Below are 26,721 nucleotides of genomic sequence, written 5' to 3'. Positions count from 1 at the left end.
TGGTTTACTCAACTTGCGTTAAGTGTGTAAACGGCACATACTAATCATACATAAGGCAAAATGAACTATGTGGCCTCTTCATAGGTTGGGTAGCAGACAAATGTAGCCACAACTACCTATATGTTCTACAAAGGGTGCCGTGGGAGGCAGAAACAGCCTCTATCGTGGTTCTTACAGCGCAACATTCTCTTTCATATATCTGCAATGAACAAACGAACTAGTAGACCCAGATCTGATTACTATAGACGTGACTTATTGCACCTGTAAACCATTTAGCCGACAGCTCACCTGGAAAGGGAAACAATGTGAGACTTCGCTTCGGCCTTTTTAGCCGTTCAACATCAGGTTGCCAAGAGTCGTTTTCAGAATCGGTAACGATGTCCAACAATATGTCCGAGGGGCCGGTAATCAAAGGTCAAAGTCTCTCAAAACTGTCCCCGACTTTACTGACGAGCTCTGGCGAAGGCGTCGCGCAGCCACAGCGAGTCCTTGTACAGCCGCGGGTCTCCCATGTACTCCGCTGTGCGCTTGTACAAGTAGTAATACAACACTGCCGCTGTAAACAAAAGGGGGTAAATGTACTTCATTACCGCAGCGGGTTAAAGGAGAGGCTGTAGAATAAACCCACCAATTACCTGTTCTCTGAAAAGCAAAAAGAGCTTGAAGGCCGTCTGTCCAAACAAAGCGGTTTGAGCCAATCCATCTGAGGTTCTAGAAAAAGAAAACGCACTCTTACAAAATAAAGCAATGGAGGGCTGATTCCATCCCAGTTTCATTTATAAACACAAGATGTGACACCCGTGTGTCTGTGACGAGGAGGCCTACCAGCACCCAGCAGTGGAAGCAGATGCTGAGGGTCAGGTAACAAGCGGAGGCGATCAGCAGAGCCCTGAATCTCTCCAGCAGCAGGGACACCAGGCCGACCTGGAACACGTAGGTGTTGAACATCATCAGCAGAATGATGATCACGTTGAATAAGATGCCGATGTCCTGGACGCTGGAGACACAGAATACTTTTATTTGTATTATTAGTTTATCAGAACGTGGGCGCCTGGCTGCTGAATAAAGATCAGCCACTGTACAAGAATAATATTCAGTATGTTGGATGCAGTTGTGAGACTGTAAACGTTTTATCTTTTCCAGTCTGTCTCCTAAAAGTCTGACCAATCCTGTGTTTACTGACTTACATGAAAAGCACCAGCTGGATGACAGGCGTCCCTCTCAGGAGTTCACTGAAGGAGTTGACGAAGAGGTCAAAGGTCAACAGCGTCAGCTGGATCAGCAGCACCAGAGTGTAGTTGCCCGTCTGAAGCATCCTTCAGACCCGATCTGACACCTCTTCTGTTTACACTCGCATGAAGCAGGAACTTGAGAGTGACGCCACTTCGTTCGGTCGGGACATACTTCCGTACTGAAGGTCGAGATGCAGTCAGACAGTTCTGACGTCACGAGGCTTTTCTTTACTTGGGGTCATCTCCGTGATCTGGATTATTTCAGAATCATTCAGTCCATGACGTCAGACACGATTTTATGCGCTTGCATGTTCACGGATTTGGTGCAGAAGGTATCATCTTATCCCGCATGTCCTGTAAGAAGCAAGAGATGCTGTGAAACAACAGACATGTTGGATATATAATCGATCGCATTTTGGTTTGTTTCACCTTCCGAGCGTATTAATCGTTCTATATTTGCGCGTCGCCGTGAACGTGGATCTAACTTGTCTGTCGCAGACACTTGAGTCCACTTTCCGTGCACAGCGCCATTTCGTGTTTGTTGTGGCGCTGGTAACACACACATTTATTTTACCTCGCAAGGTAACCAAAACACGGTGGAGCACTTGCGCATCGGATCCCCTTTGATTCTGGTACGCACCGGATTTTAACTTCGAGGAATTCGCTCTAGTCTTGGCACATTTGCTTTGTTATATATTGCTTGACTTCAAATGAATACCAACGCCGTCCTACCTGAAAAACGGGACTGGAATGAACACTAGTCACCCGGAACAAGAAAGAACCTCTAATTTGTTGTTAACTCGCCAAACAATGCTCCCCGCTAGCAGCGTCCGCTGCTGCTTTTCGGCGGAAACGTGTGTATTTCCGTAAATTCCATGGTAACGCTTTTTTTTTACCGTAATACAGCACAGACATGTCTATACCGCACAGACATGTCTACAAAATGTTCCTTCAATGTAATTCTTGCATTGGAGAAATGGATCATCTAAGGTCTACTCTAAATATTACGGTAAAACATAATCGCTCGCGGTTACGCTGCCCCCTACAGGCTGGAGTCTGTACTATTTCACTCAAGCAGACTGTCGCCGTCCGGGGAAGCGGACACCTGCTTCCAGTTGTGCGCCGAAGGTGAGTACTGTATTTAAAAGTTTCATTTTCATTGAATTGCTAAAACACACGAACGTAAGACGTTGAGGTATATTAAAAACACACTTTTTAGTGAATTAACGACTTACTATGTGCTTTTCTTGTTTGTAATCGCACTAACTTTAGTTTATTCTCTTGAGTTCGGTAACCTCCGAGAGCGACATTGCTCCGAAGTTGACGTCATAGAAGCCGAATCATTATTAGTGGTTTGCTGAAATGAATGGCCGCAACCATATTATCTCTTTGATAATGTGAGAGCTGTCGAGGTGTCAAGCAGGCTCTAATTTAACTCACCTTATGTTGGCACATGTCACGTGCACTATTTTAGATTTAAACTGTAACTTTGTGATTCCTGTTTTCCTGACTGTGAGAACTCTACTTTGCAGCATTTATACTGACCTTGTCTGTTTATTTGTTCACTGGTGTGGCTGTTGATTTATTGGGAGGCTGGTTTGACGGACCGAATCCTTAACGTGTAATGTTTACGCAGGACTCTATCAACATATTTCTTGTGATATACAATCAAATTTGTAATCTTTGTGGATTGTCAGCAATCAAATGCATCTTAATTAGCATTCCTTTTACATTGATACGGATTCAAGAGTACATTTTGTTATCGTGGAAGATCTGAAAATGCAAACAACTGCAAATGTTTTATTTGCATGTCCTTCACGTCGGCTGTCCTCCGCCTCTTAGAGTACACATGACATCTTCTCGCATTACACCATCCGGTTTTTCAGTCTCCACACATCCTGGTGCACAGTCGTAGACGGTGCATCGCGTTTATTGACGTTTTCATCCACATAAACAATGTGAACCGCCCACCTGATTCTAGCAGGTTAGATCATGGGTAATGCCACATCTTAGTTTGTTTCAAACCTCATATTTGACAAGGGAGGACCTGCTTTGTCAGCCTCTGTCAGTGTCCTGCAGGATGGAAGATTTTAAAGTGTGTTTTCATTCCCTGTTTGGCATCTAGAAGGGTCCAAATGAATGTCTCGAATTATAAATGATACCTCAGATCAGTAATACCGTGTCGTAAACATTTTTTACATTCTGAGTGATTTCTCATTCAGGATGGAACTAATAGTTATTTTTCATTATTGGTGAATTAACTGTTGCAGTTCATCCTTATTTTGTTAACGGGTCCAAAAACGTTTTTCACAAAGGAGGTATTCCTCCACCACGGCTGAACAATCTTACGCAGAGCTGTTTAGCTTGCCTGCTCGATGCTCCACCAAGGTTTGTGAAAACTACATGAGCTTTTCATAATTAAGGCACATTTTGAAAAATGCCTTATCTTGCAATATTAAAGTGGGAATGGAAATTGAGCATTTTCTCAATACCGAGATGTAATGGTTTCATTCATTCTTGCCCAGGGATACTCCCACATGTGGGATGCAGGGCTGGGGACCGGTGTCCAGTAGTATATAGTGTTTATATATACTGTATTATAGTTTATGATTAGCAAACAGCAAATTATTTTGTTGTAGATTGACAGATTAACACATCTCAAGGGAGTAAAGCATTTAATAGAAAATGAATGAGCTCAACACTGACACTAACAGCGGCTCCGCGCCCACGCCTTGTTTCACACCATGCAGTCATGTCTCAGTGGCTGAATGATGGTGAAGTTCTGGTGGGTCACGGCAGCAGAGAGGCAGTACCAATGAGCCCGAGGCTGCGAGGCCCGCCGGCCGGGACTCCTCTGCTGAGCCGGGGACGTAGTCCGCTGGCTTCACCGAGGCCCAGAGAGTTTGCAGCAGATAGCCCAAAGGCAGGGATCATGGGAAAGGCCAAGGCGCTTTTTGTGCTGTGTGATAAAGAGAGGAAAGGCTTCATCACAAAGCGGGATATGCAGGTGAGCAGCTGACGTGACAGAGTCGTGAAATTGCTAATAATGTCTTAAATTGTGTTCAAATGTCCACCCTCTTGTGGTCAGAGGCTGCAAAAGGAGTTGCCGTTGTCCCCGGAACAGCTGGAGGAGGTGTTTGAGAGTCTGGACCGACAGAGCAACGGATTCCTCACTCCTGTTGAGTTCAACACCGGACTAAGTGAGTGTAGCATTCTGATGGATTCGCAGCCACCGTGACATTTATCTGGGAAGCTAATGTTAATGTGTTATTGTAAAAGTCTGCATCCCATTTAAATCAGACCCTCTGCCTGTGGTGCAGGTGAGTTGGTGGGTCTGGAGGACACGACTGACCTGAGTGAAGACAAAGCTGAAACGGGAGTGGACAAGGAGGACGTGTCCCAGGACCCGGCTTCAGTCAAGTTCGTTAGCATCCTCATGGAGCTTGGTGCAGACAAACTCTTCAAAAAGTAAAAATCACAAAATCAACATCTCCTTTAAACAATGGCAACAGCAACAAACATCAGCTTCCTAAAGTTGACCTTTATTGCAGGGTCGTTGTCCTGTACTGCATTTGGTACATATGTCCAACCTAATTGCAACAACAACCAATAAGGCTTTATCCCGTGCACAGATTAAATCCACATCGCCTGATGCTTAATCGCTACTTTGCATTTCTTCTAGATTCTCATAAACATTATATTTTGTGCTAGATAATCTCACATATCTTTTTAAAGGAATAAATGATGTAAAAGATTTGTTTCTTGAACATTTGCTGAAGAGCTGCCTTCCCGAACATTGTACTCATTATTCATTTTATTTGAGAGTTGCTGAGCTGTCCGTGTGTGAATTCAGCAGCCCCTTGAACAGTTGCTCGTTCCCGTGTCAGTCAGCAGGAGTTCTCTTCTCTGTGGTGTGACCTCCAGAGAGACAGACCAGAGCTGCTCAGCATCTTGGAAAGCATCCTGGTCCATGCGGTATCCCATTTACAGGACTCCATCAGAGAGCGAGACAGCCTGGAACAAGCTCTGCGCAGGTCACGTCCTTCCACTGTCTGTGTGTGGCTCATAATATTATTAGTCCATATGATGATCACAGTGTGAATTCATTATGGCCATATTCAGCTTTGTGCGTTCTAAAATCATCAAATTCAAATGTGTTTTTAGACGAGAGAGTGAACACGATCAGGTTGTTCGCTCCATATATGAAGAAATGGAAGGCCAGATTCGGGAGGAGAAAGATAAACGCCAGGCTCAGGTACAGATGTGTGTACAGATGTGTGATCTTCAGCCCATACTTTTATGTCAATTCAATTCATTGTTTATGAAATCAAGGAGCGCGTTAGACAGAAACAGAGAGGGCAGCAACTCGAGGAGGAATTGAAGACTCGGGAGCAAGAACTGGAGAATACGCTGAGCAAACAGAGAGAGGTAACATATATCGGATATTTCTGTGAAGAGGATGTCCTGAGCTTTGGTTTAATAAGTAATCAACGTCTTTTGTCTAAGATGGAGTCTAGGATCCATCAGCTGAGCTGTGAACAGACAAAGATCAAGGAGCAGAACCAGCAGCTGAGGAGCCTCAACATCCAGTTACAGGAGCAGCTGGAGAGCAGCAGGGAACAGTTACAGACCGCTCTGGCTCAGCTCAACCTGCTGCAACTCAACGCTAGCCAGGAGCAAGTGGCTCGGCAGAGGTGAGCTGCTAAAAGCACGCAACGTGAGTTTCTCCTGTCAGAAATCAGAATCTGAATACGGTCTCCCTGTGAATTATTAGAGACAGCATTGTCTCTAATAATTTGTTTGCTCACTGCATGTGTGCTCTGGTATGAAATAGAGAACATTAAATACACAGGTGTCATGTGATCTCTCTTTTGAGTTTTACTGAAACTATAGCTACAGGGTTTTTGAAGTTCTTTTTTGATGTCTGATTCCGAGAATATTAAAGTAAATATTCTCTTGGACTTGTTTTTCCAGTTCAACATAAAAAATGGCTCACAAGGCTACTGCCACCTGATTATATTATTTAGAATGTCAGACGTTTGTGTGCAGCAAACATGACTCACAGATTGTAGATTGCATTTTTGTCGAGGCCTACTTTCTGTCGTGGAGGGATACTTGATGATGTTTCAGCACAAAGTCCTTCAGGCTCCATCAGGCTTTGACTGCACACACATATATGCTCAAGAAGAAGAAGAAAACACAATATTTCCTAACTCCAAATAATGTTTCACGACAGAAACGTGGCGAAGGTGTCGGGGAACATGCAGAAAGAGAAGGACAGCCTGTTGAGGCAACTGGAGCTACTGAGGTAACAGCTCTTGTCTTCTTTTTCATCCGCTCGCTCCGATGTGACGCTGGGAATGAACACCTTCCTTCCTTTGTGTCAGGGATATGAACAGAAGGCTGCGTGATGAGAAAGATGCCCACCAAGCTCAGAAGAGGGTTAGTCACAGACACTCTGACCTTCCTCCTCCACCATTAAGTTGTCTCAGTGAAGACCTTTGTGCCCCATGGACACAGAAGATTTATCCTACCTAAGTTAAGTCTTGGAACGGCTCCATGCTATTATTATCATCTGGATAATGATTATTTACACCGGCAGATGTTGTTGTTTTGGTTATTGATTAAACTTGTGTTAATGACACAGTTTTAATTGTATTTATTTTACAATGTCAGCAGTGTTTCTTTCTCCCGTAGTGACGGGTATTGTTGAAAAGACGTGTATTCTGTCCTGTATCAACTTGAAGTGAAGAGTGATTTATGTGTTGACTGTTGACTGTTATTTATGACGATGACCTACAGTGGCTCAGTTTTTACCAAACTAATAAAGCCCTTTATTCTAATTCCTAAAGGAGTGCTGATCTCTTAGTAGGTTCCCCCTCACCTTGTCCGCATCCTTGTGAAAATCATCATCTTTGTAGTCAAGAAACTAGAATGATGCCAACACGAAAACGTGTCAGACTTTTGACATGTCATTTCTAAACATGCTGTTAGATATTAAAGCAGAATGACGGCGCAAAAAATGGTGTACCTTGTGTACACCACTAACATTTCTACAGCAAAGACATTGTTAATTGGACGCCTGTACATAGCACACCCATACATTTACACTGTTACTGTTTATATCTTAATGCTGCCCATTTCCTCTGCCTCACTTTCCACAAAAACCTTTTAGACTGTCTCAAAGACTTTGCAGAAGAAAGGGTCAATCATAGGTAACTACATAGACATCAAGCCCCTGAAAAGGTCGGTATGATTAAGTGCATCTGATACGATATTCCAGGAGGATATGGCATGGAGGAAACAACTAATTTTCTGTCTTCGTTGATTCTGAAGACAGTGGAGCTCATCCGATGATTCGGAGCAGGACAAAGACAAAGAGATGACAAATTCATCCATCCAACCGTCATGTAGAGTCAGTTGTGAAAATGTTGAGCAGATGCAAACTCAGGTACGGAATGTAATAAAATCCTAAAAATACATTCAATGCCAAATCCTTCTAATTACACATTTGTGTTCTGCACAGCAAAGATGGAACACAGATTTGTTCCATTTCAAGTCGCGTACAGAAAAAGAAAAAAACCCTGACACTGATATCTAAATGTTAAGTTGGATGCCTTTACCTGAATTTTAGAGTAAAATTGTCAGTCCTCACCGAGTGTTCAAGGTGGTTTTCCTGGGTAACTCGGGAGTGGGTAAGACCTCCTTCATCCAGCGCTACTGCACGGGACACTTCAACAGCACGCTGAGCACCACTGTGTGTAAGAATGACCCCCCCCCCCCCCCACACACACACACTGTTATCACAATCATTAAATGACTCCTCTGTGCCTCTTTAAGCAAAAATATTAAACACTGTTGCTCCTAGGTATAGATTTCCAGATGAAGACTTTAAAGCTGGGCTCCACCGCTATAACCCTGCAGATCTGGGACACCGCAGGGCAGGAGAGGTAGGACGGCAGAGGATCCTGTCGGAGCTTATTCCATTTAATATCATTTGCCCTGCAGTATCATTTCCTGCCACTTAGTAAATCAATATTTTTCTGTGTTTCATTCTTTTTTTTAATTCAGATTTCGCAGCATCACCGAGCAGTACTACCGTAAAGCTGACGGTATCCTCGTCATGTATGACCTAACTCACTCTCCCTCCTTCATCGCTGTCAGAGGATGGATGGACACCGTAAAGGTACGCAGGCTAGATGGGAAAAACATTCAAAACAGTTTGCAATCATTTGAATACACACCCATGTAAATAAGAACACATTCTAATAGAGGTCTCTAAAGGAGTTTCTCTGTGTCGTTGATGCTCCAGATTTATTTGTTTGTTTTGTTTGTTGTCGTCCTTCAGGCTTCGGCGCTAAGAGACTGTATTCTAACTTTCTGTGTGTCTGTCTCAGGAGAAGATGTGTGAAGATGCGACACTGATGCTGCTGGCAAACAAACTGGACCGCACAGACTGCGACAGCAGAAAAGTGACATCAGAGGAGGGGCGGAGACTAGCGGAGGTGGGAACATTTGAATTCACAGATGAATGTAATCTTTGAGTTAATCGCTCATGTTTCTTCCACAGCAACACCAGGCTTTGTTTTATGAGTGCAGTGCCAAAACTGGATATAACATTGAGGTGCTGATGGCTGATCTGGCCGGGTACGACACCTAAAATCGTTGCCATTTATTTTGCTTTATGGGAGACTGTTTTGTGGCTCCTGCACGCTGATTTAATGTTTTTCTCGACCTCAGGAAGTTGGTCTCCCAGCATGATCGACAATGTGAAGACGCACTTTTACTGACCATGGGGAGTAATAAAAGAGGTTGCTGTACATAGACGGAAGAAGAGAGGTACCAGCATCATGATCAATTACATCAATCACATTTCTCACAGCGTGATTATGGGTGATTATTGGAGAATCCTGAGGTGATTTGGATCATTTCAAGATGCAAACTTGAATGTTTATTTCTGCTGACAGGTTTACTAAACAATATTTGTGTTCTTATTTATTGTTTAGTGTCTTGATAATACATCCAATAAAATGTTGTTTTGATGCCTGCTTTGTTGTCTTAGTCATATTTTTAAAGACCATAATATGAGCCACATAATATGTTTTAATGCTGGTAAAGCTCATGTGCTTGAGAGACCAGCTGGGGGCAGCCGCGGACTGCAGAGCCTGAGCAGCTGCCTTCAGTGCCAAAAGAGGACAGACTCTGGGGCTCTCGGGTTGGAGGCTCTGGTCAAGTGTCAACTGAGAACTTCCACTGTTGCAGTCAACCTTGAAAGACAGCAGCGCGTGGACACAGGTTGTTGGGATCTGGGAAGACATTACTCTGATAATCTACAACATCCTTCAGGGCTGACCAGCTAAAATCAGGTGGGATATTTTAGCCTGAGCGGAAAGGGAGAGCAATTTTTCCATGACACAATAAGTTAAAAATAACTTGATTCTAACCACTGTGAGATTTCGTTTTGCTGGACAATCACATTCATGCATGGAGTGTTACGTCTTATGATGGCAAGTTTTGAATATTTTAGTGCTTGATATTATGATAGTTTTTCTAACATAGTAGTTTTATACATAACATTTTAAAACACCCGGTCATGATGCTGGGAATCGCAACTTGCAAAGGGAGGTTTTTCGGTCAGGATAAAACAGACTCACGACTTCATGAAGTAAAGCCTTCAAAGGCTACACTCAAGCGTGAGATCAGGTTAAGTTACTGGGACGGGGACATATATATCTGTCTGCACATATTTGATTTTGTCTTTGAGCGCTGCACTTTTATAACAACTTTATTATACATGTATGACATGAACCCGTTTGTGTTTCTGCTCTACTCTTTACTCAAAGATGGTAAATATAAATATATATATTTTAAAGCAGCTCTCAGGAACATCTGTCTATTCTATGCTGCGCGTCAGAACTCCACCCAGTGAATCAGTTTCACGTTGAATGTGGAACTAAAGCTGAATGATGGAGGACATTCTTGCATGTATACTGTAACTGACACAGTCAAATATGACACTGTCGCCACATGAGAATAAAGATATATGATCCTGACATTAAAGGATGACCTGAGCTCTGAGGATCTGGAGATCTCCCTTGTATGCATCAACCCAGTGTGCTAACATGTAGATTCTTCTTCACAGAATGGAGGCTCGAGCTGAAAAAACACACGGTTGTGGGACAATTTGTCTAAAATATCTGCTTCTTCTCTTCAACATCCTTTTTTGGGTGAGTTAATAAGGAAATGTTTTTCCTCTGACTTTAGACACAAAAACCCAGTTAAAGGCTTTAGATATTCTATAACTAGTAACACCATTTGGTACTTCTAACTTAATGCTAATTAAAGCATTAGACTAAATATTTGCTTGAGAGAATAATGGAGATTTAATTTTACATTTATGACACAGGTCAAACAATTTACATTGTTTCAAAGCAATTCAAAATGGAGAATGAAAAAAAAATGTGTCCAGAGTATATTTTGTAAATACTTTTATTAGTTGTGCCTTTAGATTTATTATTTTGTGTCAACACTGTACAACCAATAGTTCCGCAAGAGAAAAAATAAATAAATACTCCACTTAGTCTGTACTAAATGGATTCTGCAACAATAAAAGTAACTATTAATTATTCGCTTCAATATTCATGACTCAGCTATTCTTTAGGATACACTGTGCATCATCTAGTTATAAATGAAGCCCTGATTAATGTGCCTCACTACACAAAAACTAACTTGTGTGAAAGTTGGCTGACGGTGAACGATGAGGATTCGTCTGCATCACCATCACATTCAAGCAGATATAACATCTAAGCAGTGGATTCCTTTGTGTGAGCATCTGGTTTGAGCTGGTTGTGTCTTTCAGCTGGCAGGAGGGTCTGTCCTGGCGGTGGGGGTGTGGACGCTAGTGGAAAAGAGCGACTACATCAGCCTACTGAACTCCAGCCTGTACTCAGCGTCAGCTTACATCCTAATAGTGGCTGGTGTCATCGTGATTGTAACTGGGATCATCGGATGCTGTGCAACTCTGAAGGAGATGAAGAGTCTTTTGATTGCGGTAAAATCAGCTCAGATGCACAGAATCTTTTATTTTACTCCGCCAGAGCGAGAATCCCTTTGAGGTATGAATCACTAACCAACCGAAGGCGCCTTTAGGTCCCCATGTACGGAGAGTTCATCCTGACTGACCCGCTGTCTCATTCAGTTCAGCTCATCATGTCAGATAGACGACGCTGTCCGATTTAAAAGATAAAGTCATGCAGAGTGTGTCTTTAAGAGGTTAGATTTAGACTAGTGTGGCTCATGCCAGAGGAATGAGGGGACTCACAAGCGGCAGCTTGGACAGAAATACAATTACACAACGTCTGTGATGGGATGTCTATTTGCATTGTCACCACAGCCTTTGTAATGAATGAATGAACTTCCTGTAATGTGTGAATCATGCATACATTTATTTTCACCTGGATTTTTTTTATATTCTTCCTTTCCAGTATTTGTGTTTGCTGCTGTGTGTTTTCCTACTTGAAGTCATCGCTGGTGTGCTGGCCTACATTACCTACCAAGAGGTGAACTCCATCGCCTTCTCTTTGTACATTTGACAAAAACAGTCACAGATTTCAATATTAATATTAGTTTTTGATGAAGATTTCAGACATCTGTCCCTTTTCTCCATAATTTCTACACGTTGCTGCACTCAGATCTTCCCTGCATGCTTCTCTCTGCATGTTCTTTGTGTTTCTTCTTTATTCACCCCTCTCTTCCTTCCCCTCTTTTCTCACTCCAGTGTTTCCCTCTCTGCTACCAGGTAACTCGTCACAACGGTTTTCTGTTTTATATCAATCTGATTCTCAGGCTATAAAGAAATGGGCTGTTTTCTTGTGTTTTGTAGGTCAGGCAACTAAACAATTTCATTAGTAAATGTATTTGAGGAATGCTCATGTAAACAGGGAGAGGATCCGTGCTCATATGTTTTTAGTTATGTGTGGGCATTGCACAGATACCCTGGAATGTTACAGGGGAGGAAAGAAACTTGACAAGAGTTATTTTTATTTATGGAAGGAGATTCATAGATGACACAATGTTTTTCTGCACTGAAAAATTCCTTCTGTCTCACAGTTGAACGAGGAGCTCAGACAAAACCTGAAGATGACCATGCAGCAGAAATACCAGCAGCCGGGAGAGGAGAGCGTCACGCAGGCTGTGGATAAACTTCAACAGGAGGTGTGGGAGTGAAAATGTAACGTGTACAATTCATGGCTGATTCACTGTCAGAAAAATAATTGCCAAACAAAATGCGATACCCTTGAAATTATGTCATTCGATTCTGCTTGAATTCTGAAATGACAGATCCTTTAGATTGTGTTTTATTTTAGTCCCCAATGCCTTTGTCTTTTTTCTTTCTTTGCTCCTCCCTGCACTCTGACTGCCTCTCAGTTTAAGTGCTGTGGAAGTCACAACTACAGTGACTGGACAGGCAGTGTGTGGCTCCAGGTCAACGAGAACCTTGTTCCTGATAGCTGCTGTAAAACCCCCATTGAGCTGTGCGGCCGCAGAGACCACCCTTCCAACATCTACAAGGTGGAGGTAAGCAGAGCTGGACACTTGGGTGTGGACGATCTATATAATTTACATGATTTAAATGTTTTCCACATTCCTCTTGCTGACAGGGAGGCTGCATTATGAAGTTAGAGGAATTCATCCTGAGTCAGTTGTATATTCTCGGTGCAGTGGCCATTGGGATTGCATTTCTACAGGTAAAGCATTAACCTCTGAGCAAAATATTCTATTTTATAAAACACAACGCAAATGTGTGTTTTTTTACGTTGTGCAGATGCTCCCAGCTGAGGGTGCTGAGCAGTTGAATCAGTGGCAATCTAACATAGTTCTTGTGTCTGTTTCTTTCAGCTTGTGGGGATGATGTTAACTTGCTGCCTTTATAGAAATTTGGAAGAAGAGCATCAATGATTTACAACTTTCTTTTATATTACTAAAGCACACAAACACATTACGAATTTTAAAGTGATTGGTTGGACTTTTTGATGCCCCATTTATCTACACAGTTCTGGATCCTGTGAAGTTGCCATATCAGGGGACGACATCCAGAAGATAGAGATGCTGCAATTATATATTGTTGCTGGGCAGCCCCGTTCTTATTTTTGCAAAATTCTATTGTGTGCTATAGAGGTTAGATACGCTGCCGCCGCTATCTCAGACAAAACCAGAAACCCATGCCATTCATTCAATAACATTTTTAAAAATAACATCTTAAAAAAACTTTGACTAAACTCAGAACAAATTGTAAATTTGTAAATTAGCCAATTTTTTAAATCTGTAATCTTAATGGGAGTTAATGCATAGTCTATTTTATTTCAATGTTTTCTGAACCATATTAAAAAAGTATTTAAATTTAAAAAAAAAAGGTTGTTCGATTTTTGTTTTACAATAAAACATCAAAATCTTATCAATCAGTAAAATTAGGTAGTGCTGATCAAGTAAGGATTCAGATTCTGCTACTGCATGGCCTTTTGACATCTAATATTAAAATAAAAATTACTATTCTGTTTGTCTAGCTTTAATTGCTGATCACCATGGTGAAAACAGATGTGGGGAGGTTACAGAGTATGATGACGGTCTTTGATCAAGATGAATTCACATATTTACATAGCTAATAGCTTTTTGCTGCTATAGTAATGAATTAAATGACATATATTTAACCTTTAAAGAGACTCCTTTGTTTTTTGTATCACACAACAATAACAGATGTATCTACTATTGTTCATTAAACCGCTGAAACATCTGAGGTTGTGCTTTTATTCTGAAACCTCTGGGCGGATGTTGTTGTCAGCTGACCGGACTTCCTCTTTCCGTGTCACCGACTTATTTATCTGAACGGAAATCAAATATTTCACGAGTAGGGAACACAAATATCAGCACAATGGCTGCTAAACCAACTTGTTTGATCGTGGCGAGTGCTTCTCCGCAAGGTGGGTCCGTTTATCGTTCAATAACGAGGTGCATTCATCACTAAATAATAGTTACTCTCTATACAAAGTTCCGTGATCCATTTTTTTTAATGACCTATGTTTGTTCCTTCAGGGGTGTCAGCAAAGTCTTTCCATCAGTGCTTCAGTCTGTGTGCCCCAGTGTTTAATCTCCAGACAGCCACGCCAGGGGTAAGAGTAGCCATTTAAAATGAAAAGATACGAACGAGTGAGATTTATTTAAAGAAATATATACTTATATAAGACGTAACATTTAAAAAATATGCAGTGAAAGTGTTTCACCTCCAACGTGGACCAAAATAATTATAAAAATGATTATCACCTTTTGAGCTTCACATTTTTTTGGCATCAAAGCGAGGCGTCTCATTCCATCAGATGGGGAAGCAGAACAAACCCTTTAAAGGGAGGGAGCTTTCTGAGAGGGGACAACTACAGCTGAGATAAACGGGATTTTATTGAGTATCAAAACATTTTTCCAATTTATCAGACCAGGAAATAGGAGTTGACACGACACACCATATTTTAAAACCAGTATTTCCATGATCCGTGTGAAAGGGTACAGAAAAGTCAGGCTTACAGTGATGTCACTGATAACACTATTGGAAAGAGAGATTATGGAATCATGTTTGATTATCCATACACTGTAATTAAAACTATTTTTTACATCACCTATGTGACCTCAGCAGAGGTAACTTTATTCTCCTTCTAATTATTGCAGGGGAAGCCAATAGACTTTATTGGCATTGATGAAAGCACGGCTCGATGGGTGCAGGATTTCAACCTGAAACCGTACGCAACCCCAGCCAAACTTGAATCTATAGACGGTGAGAAAATTCATTTCGGCCATTTCTGTAAGTAATTTGGTTCGACTCTCCTCACTTACATAAAGATGACCGCTTCCAGGTGCCCGCTACCAGGCGCTGCTTATTCCAGACTGTCCCGGAGCACTGAATGACCTATCGCACAGCGGCTCTCTGCATCGCATTCTCAAGCACTTCATCTCTCAGAAAAGTACTGTGACGCTAATTCCAATGGCAGCCCACGTTTGATAATCTGGTGCCAAGCTCTGGCGCGTCTTTCACTGTGTGCAGAGCCCGTTTGTGCAGCGGGGCAAGGAGTGGCTGCACTCTGCTGTGCTACCGAGGGGCAGGAGTGGATCTTCAGCGGCTACAGTGTAACAGGGGTTAGTCTTCCTTAAGGAAACTCAAACCCAAACACCGCTCCGTGTTCGATGCGATTATTAACAGCGGCTGTCTTTGCTGAAAGCCCTCAGTGTTTGAACTCGTGCGGAGGCCCGACTTTGCCAACCTGCCCATGGTCGTGGAGGACTTTGTCAAGGACAGCGGTGGATCGTACACGGGTGAGGCCTGCAGAGCACCGATAACAAATTGCTAAATATTTAGTCTGAATTTTTAAAGCTGAAAATCTCTTTTGTGTTTTCCAGCGAGTCGAGAAGACGCTGTGCACGTAGTCGTAGACCGACACCTAATAACTGGTCAGAACACGCAGTCAACTTTGCTTGCTGTAAATAATTTAATCCTGCTCTGTGGTGCCAAGTGAGAAATGAAATGTGTCAACAGAAGAAACATCAAATAATCGTGTCGTTTCATTTATATTCGTTTAATTAAACATTCATCGCAGACAGATATTGAACGCTGGTGGAGAGGACAAAATGATCGGCAACACGGTCAATAGAGTTCAACTGTCTCATTTTATAATGAAGAAAAGGCTCCAACTTTACATTACAGGAGCAGATGATGATGATGATGATGATGATGAAGGCCACATTTGTGGTGTGTGAGCAGTAATGTAAACCATTCATTTAAACATACTGAAGTACCTAATATGTCTGCTTCTTGTATCATTTTCATTCCACAGATCCCAGATTTGTTCATGTAGAAAATGGTCGGCTAGTTTTAGAAGAACAAAAAAAGACCTGCATGCATCGCTTGAACTTTTGGCGCATCATGACCAGTCAAAAAATAGAGGAAAAAAATGTGCTGACAGTTCCAGTCTTTGATGGATGGAAGTCTTTCATAGGAGATCATAGAAATAATCCAGTCCTTGTCCTAATTCCCATAAGGAAATTCCTGTTCCCAGTTCAGCCGCTAAAGAGATCCTCATGTGGAGTGACTGTAAAAGGATTGTTTGAAAATGGTTATTTTCAGAAAATAAACCTCGAGAGAACATCAGTTAAAGAAAGAAAAGGTTCAATCAATCGTATGTTATTTGTTGCGTTGACCCACGACCCCCCCTCCCCCCCCCTGATTACACAAGGAAGTCTTACCTTCAGTGACGGGTAGTACATCACATGCTTCACTCCATTGTTTCTGAAAGAAAAATCAATGCTTTTTAAAAAAAAGACCCTCTGGGAAGATCAAGAGTTTTAGCCATTACTTTAATCCTTACTTCTTGTAGCTGAAATAGTGCTCTCCTGAATACTCATCCCAGACGTGCTTCGGCCTGTGTTCGCGAAGAATCTCGATGTACCTGCGGGAAATCAGAGACAAGCTTAGCACGGCGCTACAGTTCCTGAAAACCACCTTACTCTGGACTTTTGATGATACCATATCATAGATCTATATTCATGTGTGTTATCTCACCTTCCTCCCAGGACTGGCTCACTTCCCTGGCTCGCAAAATCAAGGCCGTACAAATTAAGTCCCAGCAGGATCTTTTGCCTCCACTGGGCGCCGGGCGCCAGCTGGAGGACACAGTCCCTCACCCAGTTCAGGGGCGAGCTCGGGCCCGGCCTGCCAAAAACGAATGCACACATCTCAGCACACACAGCAATACCATCGCCTGTCTGTGGCACTCACCTGGCACCGCTGGAGTAGTCGTACGTCATGAGGCTGAATCCACCCACTGCTGGAGCCAGCTGTTCAAACTCCTCCCTGCCAAACATACCCGGCTGCCCCGCGCTGAAAAGCGAGTCGGAAAAATTCACCGCCAGGTTCTTTCATTTTTCGGTCTCATAGCAGCCGAACGTGATTTCGATTCACCTCGTAACGGCCGGCGGAATGACAAGAATGCAGTCCAGACCTTTGGCCTTCAGAGTCTCACACACGTGCTTCACCAGGTGGACCAGCTCCCTGCCGAGTCCATCCGACACGTTTCGTTATCTGCGTCGCTCCCGCGACTCGCCTCAAGAGAGGATTCCGGTCGAAACTCACTTTCGTTTGTTACCTCCCAGCTGGCTCCACAGCTCCATGGTGAACCCGTCAAAGCCTTCGGTCTGCAAGGCCACAGCTTTCGATCAGACGGACACACGGGACGATCGTTGTTGCCGTGTCGAGTCGAGGTCTAACGCCGCTCGGTTTACCTTCGCCACGTCCACTAGCTCGTTCGCCAGCTCTTCAATTTCGTCCTCGCTCCCCAGCACCGTGGCGTAGTCCTGGTAGGACCAGCCGTCGAACAACAGCCGGGGCACTGCCGGAAAAGGAAGCAACGTTGAAGGAACAACCGGCGACCCCCCCCCCACCCCCCAGAGTCTTTTCTGAAACCACAGGTTAAACGTCGACTCACCGATCGAAACTTTTTTGTTAGACCTGCGTACGGCTTTCACCCAGCCTGAAAAGACAAAGAAGACATTTTACAGGATGCGCATGACTCCTTTATGGTGCTGCTCTGATATCTGGGGGGGGGGGGGGGGGTCGGCCCTCTACCGGGGTCATGATCGTGGAGTCCGGTAACGTCAAACGTTTCGGGTCCCCGTCGCCGCAGCTGAAGCCACACCGGAGACACCGAAGTTAGTTTAGAGGCAAACGTCTTGGCGATGTCGTAGCCGTGAGAATTCCACTGGAGGAGGAGAAACAAAAGGCGCATTACGTAATACATACATTGCAGCCAAAAGGCAGGGGTTTATACCCCGGTTTCAGACTTACAGGCGTGACGTATCCAAGCACTTGCCCTTGAAATGTGCTCCTGATGTGGACATTGTGTCGCTTCTCCTCCTTCACTATGTCCTTCCATTGCGGGTCTGACACCACAAGGCCGCGATCCAAAACAGACAGTTCGGCAGGAGCCGCCTGGACGGTGAAGTCAGAAAGCACAGCAGCCCATTTCAGTGACGAACACTCCGCAGCAGCACGACCGGACAGCCGGCAGGTGAGCCCATCGCCGCCCCTGAAGTTACTCACCTCGGCCTCGGCTTTATGAGACTTCTTTGCATCGGTTTTTGAGAGTGTGGCACAGACTAAGCAGCAGCACGAGAGGGCTTGCAGCAGGAATAATGTGGTCTTCATGTTAATTAAAATGCGCTCAGGTCTGCAGGGTTTACAAAGCGCTTGCTTCCGGATCCGGTAGATGAGCAGGCAACATGTCCTCCTCTCGACGTTTTCAAATTACAGAGAACAACCAGCGAAAAGAGACCCTTCCATGGTGCTAACGCGGTGCCGCCGCTACGAAGGGGGCAACGACCTGCTGGTGAGTGGGTCGGTGGGTGGCTTCGTTCGGGGTCTACTTCCGGGGTTTCGAAATAAAACGTGGGCGTGGTCGAGAGCTTTAAGTCCTCCGAGCCGATAGGTGGCAACGCGGTTCAAGCGCGAGCGCAGCTTTACGCAGCGTAGAAGAAGACAACCCAGCCAAACATGTCAACCTCTCAGAGACTTTAAACCCATAGACACTGTTATTAAAAACGCATGCGAAATATGCGTGTTTCTTCCTTCTGTTATTTACCAAATGTCCAACACTAACTGGTGAGTGTCACGTTTGCGTTCTTATTGCGAGCTAGAATTGTTACAGGATAGATTCGCTAACAAGCTAACATGTCAACATTTCTGTCAAGGATTTGCATAAAGCTTTTTTTTTTTTATTGCACACGTGCTTATTGGTACTCAATTACATCGCGCCGAATCTGAATAAACGTAGATTTGGACGCAAGAGCATTCAAGCACCAGTGCATATTAGGTTTATTGGCAATATATGCTATTAACTGTTTGCAATCACCAGACCAAAATTATGTTTTTGATCTCTGCAGTAATATTTATTTATTTATTTTCTATCTATTAGCAAATGATGGCAGTGGAACAATTTGTTTCAAAGACACTTGAGCTTCTGCAGGAAGAGAGGGAGGCCGAAATAGCGGAAACCAGGTGAGCAATGTTAAATAATATGCAAAGTGATGTACTGTACTTCACTAGAAAGGGGTAGTCCAGAAATTGTATTCCAACACTTCCACAGAAGGTTTGGGACTTTGAAGACACAGCTTTAAGAATGAAGTAGCGCTTTGGTTGAGTTAGCCTCTGGTATGGGTCCGGTCTGCATGATGCCACTTCCCTTACCAGAGAAACGACCACATCCCACAAATGCGCAACAACTTCCATTTCGAGGCATGATTCTGTGGAATAAGCTTCTTGATGATGTGTGCCTCCAGGATATGGCAGGAGAACGTCTCTCTCAAGGATCTTCAAAATAAAGGCATATGCCTGCTTAAGCTGCATATAGGAAGTCTGTCCACAGGGATGTATGGTCGCACAGTTGTTGTCCTTGAGCCAACAAAGTACCTTGGCTTCTCATCTCTGCCTAGCAACAGCTTCGGACCTGGTGAGAGAGAATATTAGAATGAAGACGTGATGCTGCTTGGGTGCATTCATTCTCATATTCTGCTGTTTGTTGCAGGCGACATAGTCGGCTTGTACGACACTAGTGGATGCACCACGGATTCTCAGATTGGCTCAGGAATTGTGACAAGGGTCAGCCAAACTTCGATAAGTGTCGCATTTGATGATTCAAAGGACGGCCTCAGCTTTGATACGGATTCTCTTTATAACCTCATGAAGTTAGCAAATGACATCACTTACAAACGAATGAAAAAGTAAGTGACATTGATAATGAATTTACTGTCATGTTTTGTACAAGCGTGCAAAAAATAAGTCTATATTCTGTACATTTTTTTGCTTTCAGGGCCTTGAATGAATTAAATGGATACAACAGCGGACCAGCTGGCAATCTGATAAACGTTCTCTTTGGAGATGCAAAACCGTCCTCTCAGTCTCAGCCACGTAACTCATGCCTCAAAACAAATGAAAATACGCTGGCTAATCACTCTGTGGTCGATTGTCCTTAGTTGTAGTGTTTACCCAAGCACACGCCGTACTCTTCAGCCTGATTTTCAAAACACAACAACATGAATTGTACTCTACGCACGCTAATTCTGCTCATTCTGTGTTTCAGGAGACGAGGTTGAATTTTTTAACTCCAACCTGGATGATTCGCAGAGAGAAGCTGTGTCCTTCGCTTTGTCTCAGAGGGAGCTAGCAGTGATTCATGGACCCCCAGGAACTGGGAAAACAACCACTGTGGTGGAGATTATCCTGCAAGCAGTAAAACAAGGCCAAAAGGTGCAGAGGGCTGATTGTTATTCTATTATTGGCGATGGTCTCTCATTTCTGCTCCGAGTTGCAGCATCTGTCCGACCGGATCATCTCATGTTGGGTTCTGTCTTGTCAGGTCCTCTGCTGTGCCCCCTCGAACGTGGCCGTGGATAATTTAGTGGAGAGGTTAGCCCTATGCAAGACAAAGGTCCTGAGGCTGGGTCATCCTGCTCGACTTCTGGAGTCCATCCAGAAACATTCACTCGATGCCATCATTGCTCAGAGCGACAATGCAGGCATCATTGCGGACATCCGTAAGGACATCGATAAAGCTTTTGTAAGTATTGCAGCGTGTGCTCCTACCAACATTGTGCCATCTTTAATTAACTATTAAATATTTCTTTTGTTTTGTTTTTTTCAAGGTGGGAATGAAGAAGAGGGGCGAAAAAGGCGAGCGGATGAACTTCAAAAGGGAAATAGGGGAGTTGAGAAAAGAGCTGAAAACCAGGGAAGCGGCAGCCATTACCCAGATCCTGAAAAGAGCCGATGTTGTGCTATCAACCAACACAGGTCAGCAGTGGCTTAGAGTGAGGACAATGCTATTACAATGATGGTGAAATGCAATCACAGAAGGCCCGTCTGTAAACACAGGTGCTTGTAATGACGGCCCTCTGAAGTACCTGCCAGCAGAGCACTTTGGTTGGGTTGTGATTGATGAGTGCGCTCAGGCTCTGGAGAGCAGCTGCTGGATTGCCCTGCTCAGAGCACGCAAGTGTATTCTAGCTGGAGACTACAAGCAGTTACCCCCGACCATCAAATCACAAACGTAAGCAGATGGTCACTCTTTTAAAATAAATAAAAAAATAGTGACGCTTTTTTACTCTACAGGTGAATATTAACTTTGCTAACTCTTTAACGCCTCAAACATCTCATAACAGTAAATATTCAGGTTATATTCAGTTAGAGTTAAATGTTACTGAATCCTGATTGTGGCACACAAAAAAAATATTTAAAAAAAAAAATCATCTTTTGTTACAAAATATTTGTTGGGCCATGGGTCAAAATGTTTTCAGGATCTTTTATAGGCTCTCATATGAATTGGCTTTCTTCACCTGCTCTGTAGGGCTGCATTGAAAGGCTTGTCTCTCAGCCTTATGGAGAGACTTATCCAGATGTATGGCGACTCTGTGGTCCGTATGCTGACAGTCCAGTACCGCATGAACAGCGCCATCATGGACTGGGCCTCCAAAGAGATGTACCAGGGGAGACTAACGGCTCACAGTTCTGTTGAGAGGCATATGTTAAAGTGAGTGCGATCGTGGTGATGAAAAGTATTTCACACAGGAAAAGATTTCTCAATAATTATTATGCCTCTGACACAAAAGAGATTTGCCCGGCGTCACCTGTGTGGAAGAGACCAGGACGCCGCTGCTTCTTATTGACACTGCAGGCTGCGGTCTGAGTGAGATGGAGGTCACAGATGAGCAGTCCAAAGGCAATCAAGGTCAGTCGTTTTTACTGTAAAAAGCATACCGGTAGTCATATCTTATTTATTGTGTTGAGGGATCTAACGGTATGTGATCGTTTATCCTCAGGGGAAGTCGAGCTTGTTGAGCTTCACATTAAGACCTTAACTGAAGCTGGGCTTAAAGCTAAGCACATCGCTGTTATTGCTCCATACAATCTACAAGTAAGTCACTGAATGGATTCAAATATGCTGCTATAGCACTGCTTTGAAATGTATTTTACATAGTTCTTGTATACCTATTTCCTCTACACTACACGGTAATTAAAATAAAATCCCACAAATTGAAAATGTTATCTTAAACCCGAGTTACTCAGAATATCTCTAATTGATCATTGGATGGATTCTGGTGTTTTTATTTGTGTAAAGGTTGATCTTCTGCGTCAGAAACTTTCTGCGAGATATGCAGAGCTGGAGATAAAGTCAGTGGATGGATTCCAGGGCAGAGAGAAAGAAGCCGTGGTGTTGTCGTTGGTGCGCTCCAACAGAAAAGGTGTCCGGTCGTGTGTCTTTCTGCCACGCCATAAATGTCAGCTAATGTAATTTACACGTGTGTGTGTGCATATTTTTTTCATGCCTTATTTTTAGGAGAAGTTGGGTTTCTGGCAGAGGACAGAAGGATCAATGTGGCCGTGACGCGTGCGAGACGTCACATCGCTGTTGTGTGCGACACACAAACTGTCCAGACTCATCCTTTCCTGAAGTCCCTCATCAATCACATGACCATGTTTGGAGAGGTCAGAACAGCATTTGAGTATATTCAAGACATTGTCCCACAGAATTACACCCGCGACCACAAAGACACAAAGGACTCTGTGTCCTCCAAACCAAAGGTTAAAGACCAGCCTCCCAACAAAGCCAAACAAGCCCAGAAGAAGCCACTTGGCCGTGAAAGCAATGCTAATGCTAAAGACAAAAAGTCCTCCCCAACGCCACCGTCAGAGGAGCAGCAGAAGAAGAGATATGCTGAGATCAGAGAGCAGGTGCAGCGCTTTCTGAAGGGCTCAAATCATAATGAACTACACTTCCCATCATCCTTTAACTCTCACGACCGTCTGCTGGTACACGAGATCTCTGAGGAGCTGGGCCTCGTGCACGAGAGTAAAGGTGAGGGGAAAGACAGATACATCACCGTCTCCAGGCTGCTGCGTCCAACGCCAGCAGAGGAGGCAACACCGGAGGAAGAAGAAGCAGCCGCACAAGAAGAGGAGCCTGTTAGCGAATCGCCGAACAAACCTGCATTAGACCTGAAGCGGTTACACCTGGAGAGAATGAAGAGCGAGCAGCAAAAAAGGGAAGAAAAAGCTCCGCAAAAGCAACAGAATACCTCGACGGCATCGTCATCAAGGAAGGACAAATCAGCTAAAGGTTCGTTAGAGAGCTCTTACATTTCCTGATTTTGATGCCTGTCCTGTCCGATACGGAACCAACTACTCGTCTCCAACACTTCCTTTCCAGGAAAGGATAGAACGAAGGCGGGGGCCTGCGACATTGCTGCTGCCGCCGCTCCAGAAGACGACTTTGACGCTCTCATCCACGCGGTCAAAAAGGCAGAGAGCGTGTGCAGTTTTCTTAAGTGTAAAGCTTCTGTGCTAACACTTGGACAACTGTGCTCGTTCTGCAACAGGCAGTATTGCCTTAGTCATCACATACCGGAGGTGAGACCGACTCCAAGCAAATAGTGCATGTTTTGTGTTTCTATTGGGTGAGGCAGCTGCGATTTGGTCATATAGTTGCTATTGAAACTGAATGGATGACATGAATAAGCCTGTACCTGACGCGTGACGCCTGTTTTGTGTAGGTTCACGGTTGTGGAGATAAAGCTAAGTCTCATGCTCGAATGAGAATAAGCAAAGAAGGTGTTCTTTACGCTGGGAGTGGGAAGAAAGTCAACTCCATGGACCCCAACAAGAAAGCCCATCTGCAAAGGAAGCTGGACTCTAAACTGAAAGATATGGCGTCGCAGAGAAAACCAAAGAAAGAAGAGGGTAAATGAAAACGACGGAAGATTTATTGTGAGCAAAATAACGCAATTCAGATGTCTTAAAATGGATTCCTTTGATTAAACATGCCCCTCACTGGATACTGGTTGGTGTCATGTTATTTGAACCCACTCAGAGCTATACGTCCACTGTCCGTCTTCTCTGTCATTCTCAGAGGACAGATTCTCAGTGGGCTTGAGTCTTTCCTGTATTGATTCAATCCAGGGGAAAAGGGAAGAATCCTTTCTGTGAATTTGTCATTAAATGTGTGCATTGTTGTCAAGTAGGCCGTGTTGATAAAAGCTACTCTTCCTTTTTCATAGCTTTATGGTAATCCTCTCGGGCTTCTGCTTCACAGCCAGCTTAACTCTAGGTGATGTCTGGGCCCAGAAATAGTCTCCATTACACAGGCCGATCACCCAGAAGCCCTCAGCTGGGTTAAGGCACACGACACTCTTCCTTCGGATGGAAGATTGCCACCCCATCCTTGGCCTTGGCCCACCTCAACGGTCCAGCTGTGCGTTCCAGATGTGAAACCGGTGACTCCCGGCACACTTACATGAGTAGTGCAGCATTCAGGGTTGCCCGGTAGGCAACCCTGAACGCCTACTTTAAACACCTGCTCTTCAGGTGTTTAAAGTAGGGAGGAGACTGCAACCTTTGTCTGGAGCTGACAGGTCAGTGAATGCTGCAATGCTGGGAAACCAGCGTGACTGTTTGAATACAAAACTAGCACATCAAAAGAGGGCTCTATTAAAGTGACATGAAAAGAAAGGACTCACACTTCAAACAGTCATTAACAAGCAACAGAATTATTGAAAGGTAACACACGTTAGATATTCAGTGTTCTTTATTCACGATGGGAACTGCCATGGTTTCCTGGTTTGACTCGACGCATCAATATATTAGCAATGCCTTTGAATCTATTTGTAAATTTGATTTCTAATGCAGACAAACACAAGTACGTAAATGACTGTGTCAATCCTCTGAAGGAGGCAAAAACAGAGGTAGTTCAAGCCATAAAAGGTGAGCAGCTGTAACGTCAGTCACGTCCCCACGTACCACAGAAATTAAAATAAGCATACATGTCGATGCTTTTCAAAAGTTTAAATGGACTGTCTAGGAAGGAACGACTGATCATTTGATTTAGGATGCGGTGACCTCAGAGAACCAGCTTGGTGTCAGCTGGAGGTGTGTTAGGATAAAAACCTTAAGGGCTGTAGTAAATCTGTTTGGGTGTCTGTTTTCACATTGTCTGCCCAGTCAGACAGAAAACTAAATATGCCAGAATTTAAAACTAATGTTGTATTTCTCTAGATTGATGCCTTGATTCGAAGTACCTATAATGATATGTAATATTAGTATTCCAAGGATGAATACAAAAAAAATTATCCTTTTCACAGCAATCAATTTCTCAGCATTTAAAAGGGTTTATAAAGAACAAACATTGTCTTAATAAAAAATACATTTAGCAGAAGGATCTTAATTAATTTGAAGAATCTTTGGTGAAACCATGAATTTCAGTGATTCCTCCTAAAGTAAAATATACCTTAACATGTACTAAAAACATAAGAAATAGAAATTATTAAAAGTCACTGAATTTTAAGAAGTACTATAATAAAGTTCTGAAATAAGTAAATACATGTTCACGGACACATAATCTGACCTGAAATCCTGCTTCGTTGCTTGGCTTTGTGAGTGAAACATGCAAATACAAATGATGTGACAGCTCAATTGCTTTCAGAATTAAGATATTCTTAATCTGACTGAGATATTCCTAATATTTACATATGACTCCAAATTGGAAAATGCCACACTGAAGCATTTCGTGTCTGAAATACTTTTTGATGAGCGTGTCATTGGTCAAAGATCCAAAAATGTGTCTTTCCCATCGATATTATGTTGTCAGACTTAAGAATTAAACAGTTCCAGACATGGACAGAAAAGGAATTCCTGTGAACACAAAGTGTGTCAATAATGCTCCTTCATCTCAGTTAAAAAAAAAAGAAAGCAAAAAAAACCGCGGCATGTACCTGTTTTGTAAAGACATACTAGTTTTTGAATGGTTAAGAGATTTTAGCTCATTTTCGTTTTTTTACAAAACTTCTGAAATAAATCAAACTTTCAAAACACGTAGAATTGTATGTACATGAATACAATAATAATAAATATACCATGTATTAAAGTCACTTAGATTCAGAAATGGCTCTGTGTTCTGATTGAAAACATCAGATAACGGCTGCGTAAAGAAAAAGTGGCAGTTGTGTGAAAGAGGCGGATCGTTGAAGATCTTTTCATCTTGGTTTTAAATGATCAATTCTAATAAAATTTACAAACAAGTGTATAGATGCTCTTCGGCGAGTCCGTGTTCCTCCAGTCTTGAACTCCACAACAAATGAGCGGCCATGAGAGACGATGTGGCTTCTCCCTTCGTCAGCTCATGCTGAAATGTGACACTGCCAGTTTAACGTCTGTCAGAAGGCGGATGCCAGAGCAAGCGCCATGCGGCGCTCTGGCTGCAGTTCAGCACCCTCTGCACGGAGCAAAGAAGCATGACTCCTCAAACGCCTTCAGCTCATCCTGAGGCTGCCTGCTCTTCTCAGACCAGTCAAGGAGCCTGCAAGGCTTCATCTCGTGTCTGCAGATCCAACGCAACACAACCCAGTCTCACAA

At 43.4% G+C, this 26,721-nt stretch overlaps 7 protein-coding genes across 8 annotated transcripts; 5 read left to right on the top strand and 2 right to left on the bottom strand.

Moving 5' to 3' along the window:
* Positions 1–212: 212 nt before the first annotated feature.
* LOC137916137 (transmembrane protein 138) lies at positions 213–1,315 on the bottom strand. Its single transcript, XM_068759240.1, has 4 exons — positions 1,188–1,315; positions 826–997; positions 636–711; positions 213–556 (listed from the first exon to the last, which is right to left on the bottom strand). Exons 1-4 carry the CDS (start codon positions 1,313–1,315, stop codon positions 444–446), a joined length of 489 nt encoding a protein of 162 aa, XP_068615341.1. The 3' UTR covers positions 213–443.
* Positions 1,316–3,984: 2,669 nt separating this feature from the next.
* On the top strand, positions 3,985–6,770 carry LOC137916133 (EF-hand calcium-binding domain-containing protein 4A-like). The gene is made up of 9 exons (XM_068759237.1): positions 3,985–4,239; positions 4,321–4,466; positions 4,590–4,700; positions 5,120–5,266; positions 5,397–5,487; positions 5,565–5,660; positions 5,739–5,926; positions 6,469–6,540; positions 6,620–6,770. The coding sequence occupies exons 1-9, from the start codon at positions 3,985–3,987 to the stop codon at positions 6,768–6,770; spliced, it is 1,257 nt and encodes a 418-aa protein (XP_068615338.1).
* Positions 6,771–7,671: 901 nt separating this feature from the next.
* On the top strand, positions 7,672–9,103 carry LOC137916132 (EF-hand calcium-binding domain-containing protein 4B-like). Its single transcript, XM_068759236.1, has 7 exons — positions 7,672–7,683; positions 7,867–7,993; positions 8,101–8,182; positions 8,304–8,418; positions 8,630–8,737; positions 8,803–8,879; positions 8,973–9,103. The coding sequence occupies exons 1-7, from the start codon at positions 7,672–7,674 to the stop codon at positions 9,055–9,057; spliced, it is 606 nt and encodes a 201-aa protein (XP_068615337.1). The 3' UTR covers positions 9,058–9,103.
* Positions 9,104–9,493: 390 nt separating this feature from the next.
* On the top strand, positions 9,494–14,006 carry LOC137916130 (CD151 antigen-like). Of its 2 annotated transcripts, XM_068759232.1 has the most exons (9): positions 9,494–9,598; positions 10,375–10,459; positions 11,092–11,283; positions 11,717–11,791; positions 12,010–12,030; positions 12,342–12,446; positions 12,660–12,809; positions 12,893–12,979; positions 13,131–14,006. In XM_068759232.1, exons 2-9 carry the CDS (start codon positions 10,376–10,378, stop codon positions 13,188–13,190), a joined length of 774 nt encoding a protein of 257 aa, XP_068615333.1. In that variant the 5' UTR covers positions 9,494–9,598; position 10,375; the 3' UTR covers positions 13,191–14,006. The 2 variants fall into 2 exon arrangements, with proteins under 2 accessions (XP_068615333.1, XP_068615335.1); XM_068759234.1 differs by lacking the exon at positions 12,010–12,030.
* Positions 14,007–14,103: 97 nt separating this feature from the next.
* LOC137916129 (glutamine amidotransferase-like class 1 domain-containing protein 1) lies at positions 14,104–15,812 on the top strand. The gene is made up of 7 exons (XM_068759231.1): positions 14,104–14,209; positions 14,322–14,398; positions 14,946–15,051; positions 15,131–15,238; positions 15,319–15,410; positions 15,494–15,587; positions 15,672–15,812. The coding sequence occupies exons 1-7, from the start codon at positions 14,161–14,163 to the stop codon at positions 15,785–15,787; spliced, it is 642 nt and encodes a 213-aa protein (XP_068615332.1). The 5' UTR covers positions 14,104–14,160; the 3' UTR covers positions 15,788–15,812.
* A 412-nt stretch (positions 15,813–16,224) lies between these two features.
* On the bottom strand, positions 16,225–18,471 carry LOC137916128 (chitinase domain-containing protein 1-like). Its single transcript, XM_068759230.1, has 12 exons — positions 18,367–18,471; positions 18,112–18,255; positions 17,893–18,025; positions 17,753–17,797; positions 17,550–17,656; positions 17,401–17,462; positions 17,230–17,319; positions 17,047–17,148; positions 16,831–16,980; positions 16,637–16,717; positions 16,515–16,557; positions 16,225–16,360 (listed from the first exon to the last, which is right to left on the bottom strand). The coding sequence occupies exons 1-12, from the start codon at positions 18,469–18,471 to the stop codon at positions 16,262–16,264; spliced, it is 1,161 nt and encodes a 386-aa protein (XP_068615331.1). The 3' UTR covers positions 16,225–16,261.
* A 380-nt stretch (positions 18,472–18,851) lies between these two features.
* LOC137916136 (DNA-binding protein SMUBP-2-like) lies at positions 18,852–24,066 on the top strand. Its single transcript, XM_068759239.1, has 16 exons — positions 18,852–18,924; positions 19,238–19,320; positions 19,602–19,771; positions 19,847–20,042; positions 20,132–20,229; positions 20,402–20,568; positions 20,678–20,878; positions 20,964–21,111; positions 21,193–21,367; positions 21,665–21,847; positions 21,927–22,045; positions 22,137–22,231; positions 22,436–22,559; positions 22,655–23,434; positions 23,525–23,724; positions 23,868–24,066. The coding sequence occupies exons 2-16, from the start codon at positions 19,241–19,243 to the stop codon at positions 24,060–24,062; spliced, it is 2,931 nt and encodes a 976-aa protein (XP_068615340.1). The 5' UTR covers positions 18,852–18,924; positions 19,238–19,240; the 3' UTR covers positions 24,063–24,066.
* Positions 24,067–26,721: the final 2,655 nt, after the last annotated feature.

Source organism: Brachionichthys hirsutus, unplaced genomic scaffold, assembly GCF_040956055.1.
Source record: "Brachionichthys hirsutus isolate HB-005 unplaced genomic scaffold, CSIRO-AGI_Bhir_v1 contig_941, whole genome shotgun sequence".
Lineage (NCBI taxonomy): Eukaryota > Metazoa > Chordata > Actinopteri > Lophiiformes > Brachionichthyidae > Brachionichthys > Brachionichthys hirsutus.
This window is presented reverse-complemented; position numbering and strand designations above follow the sequence as displayed.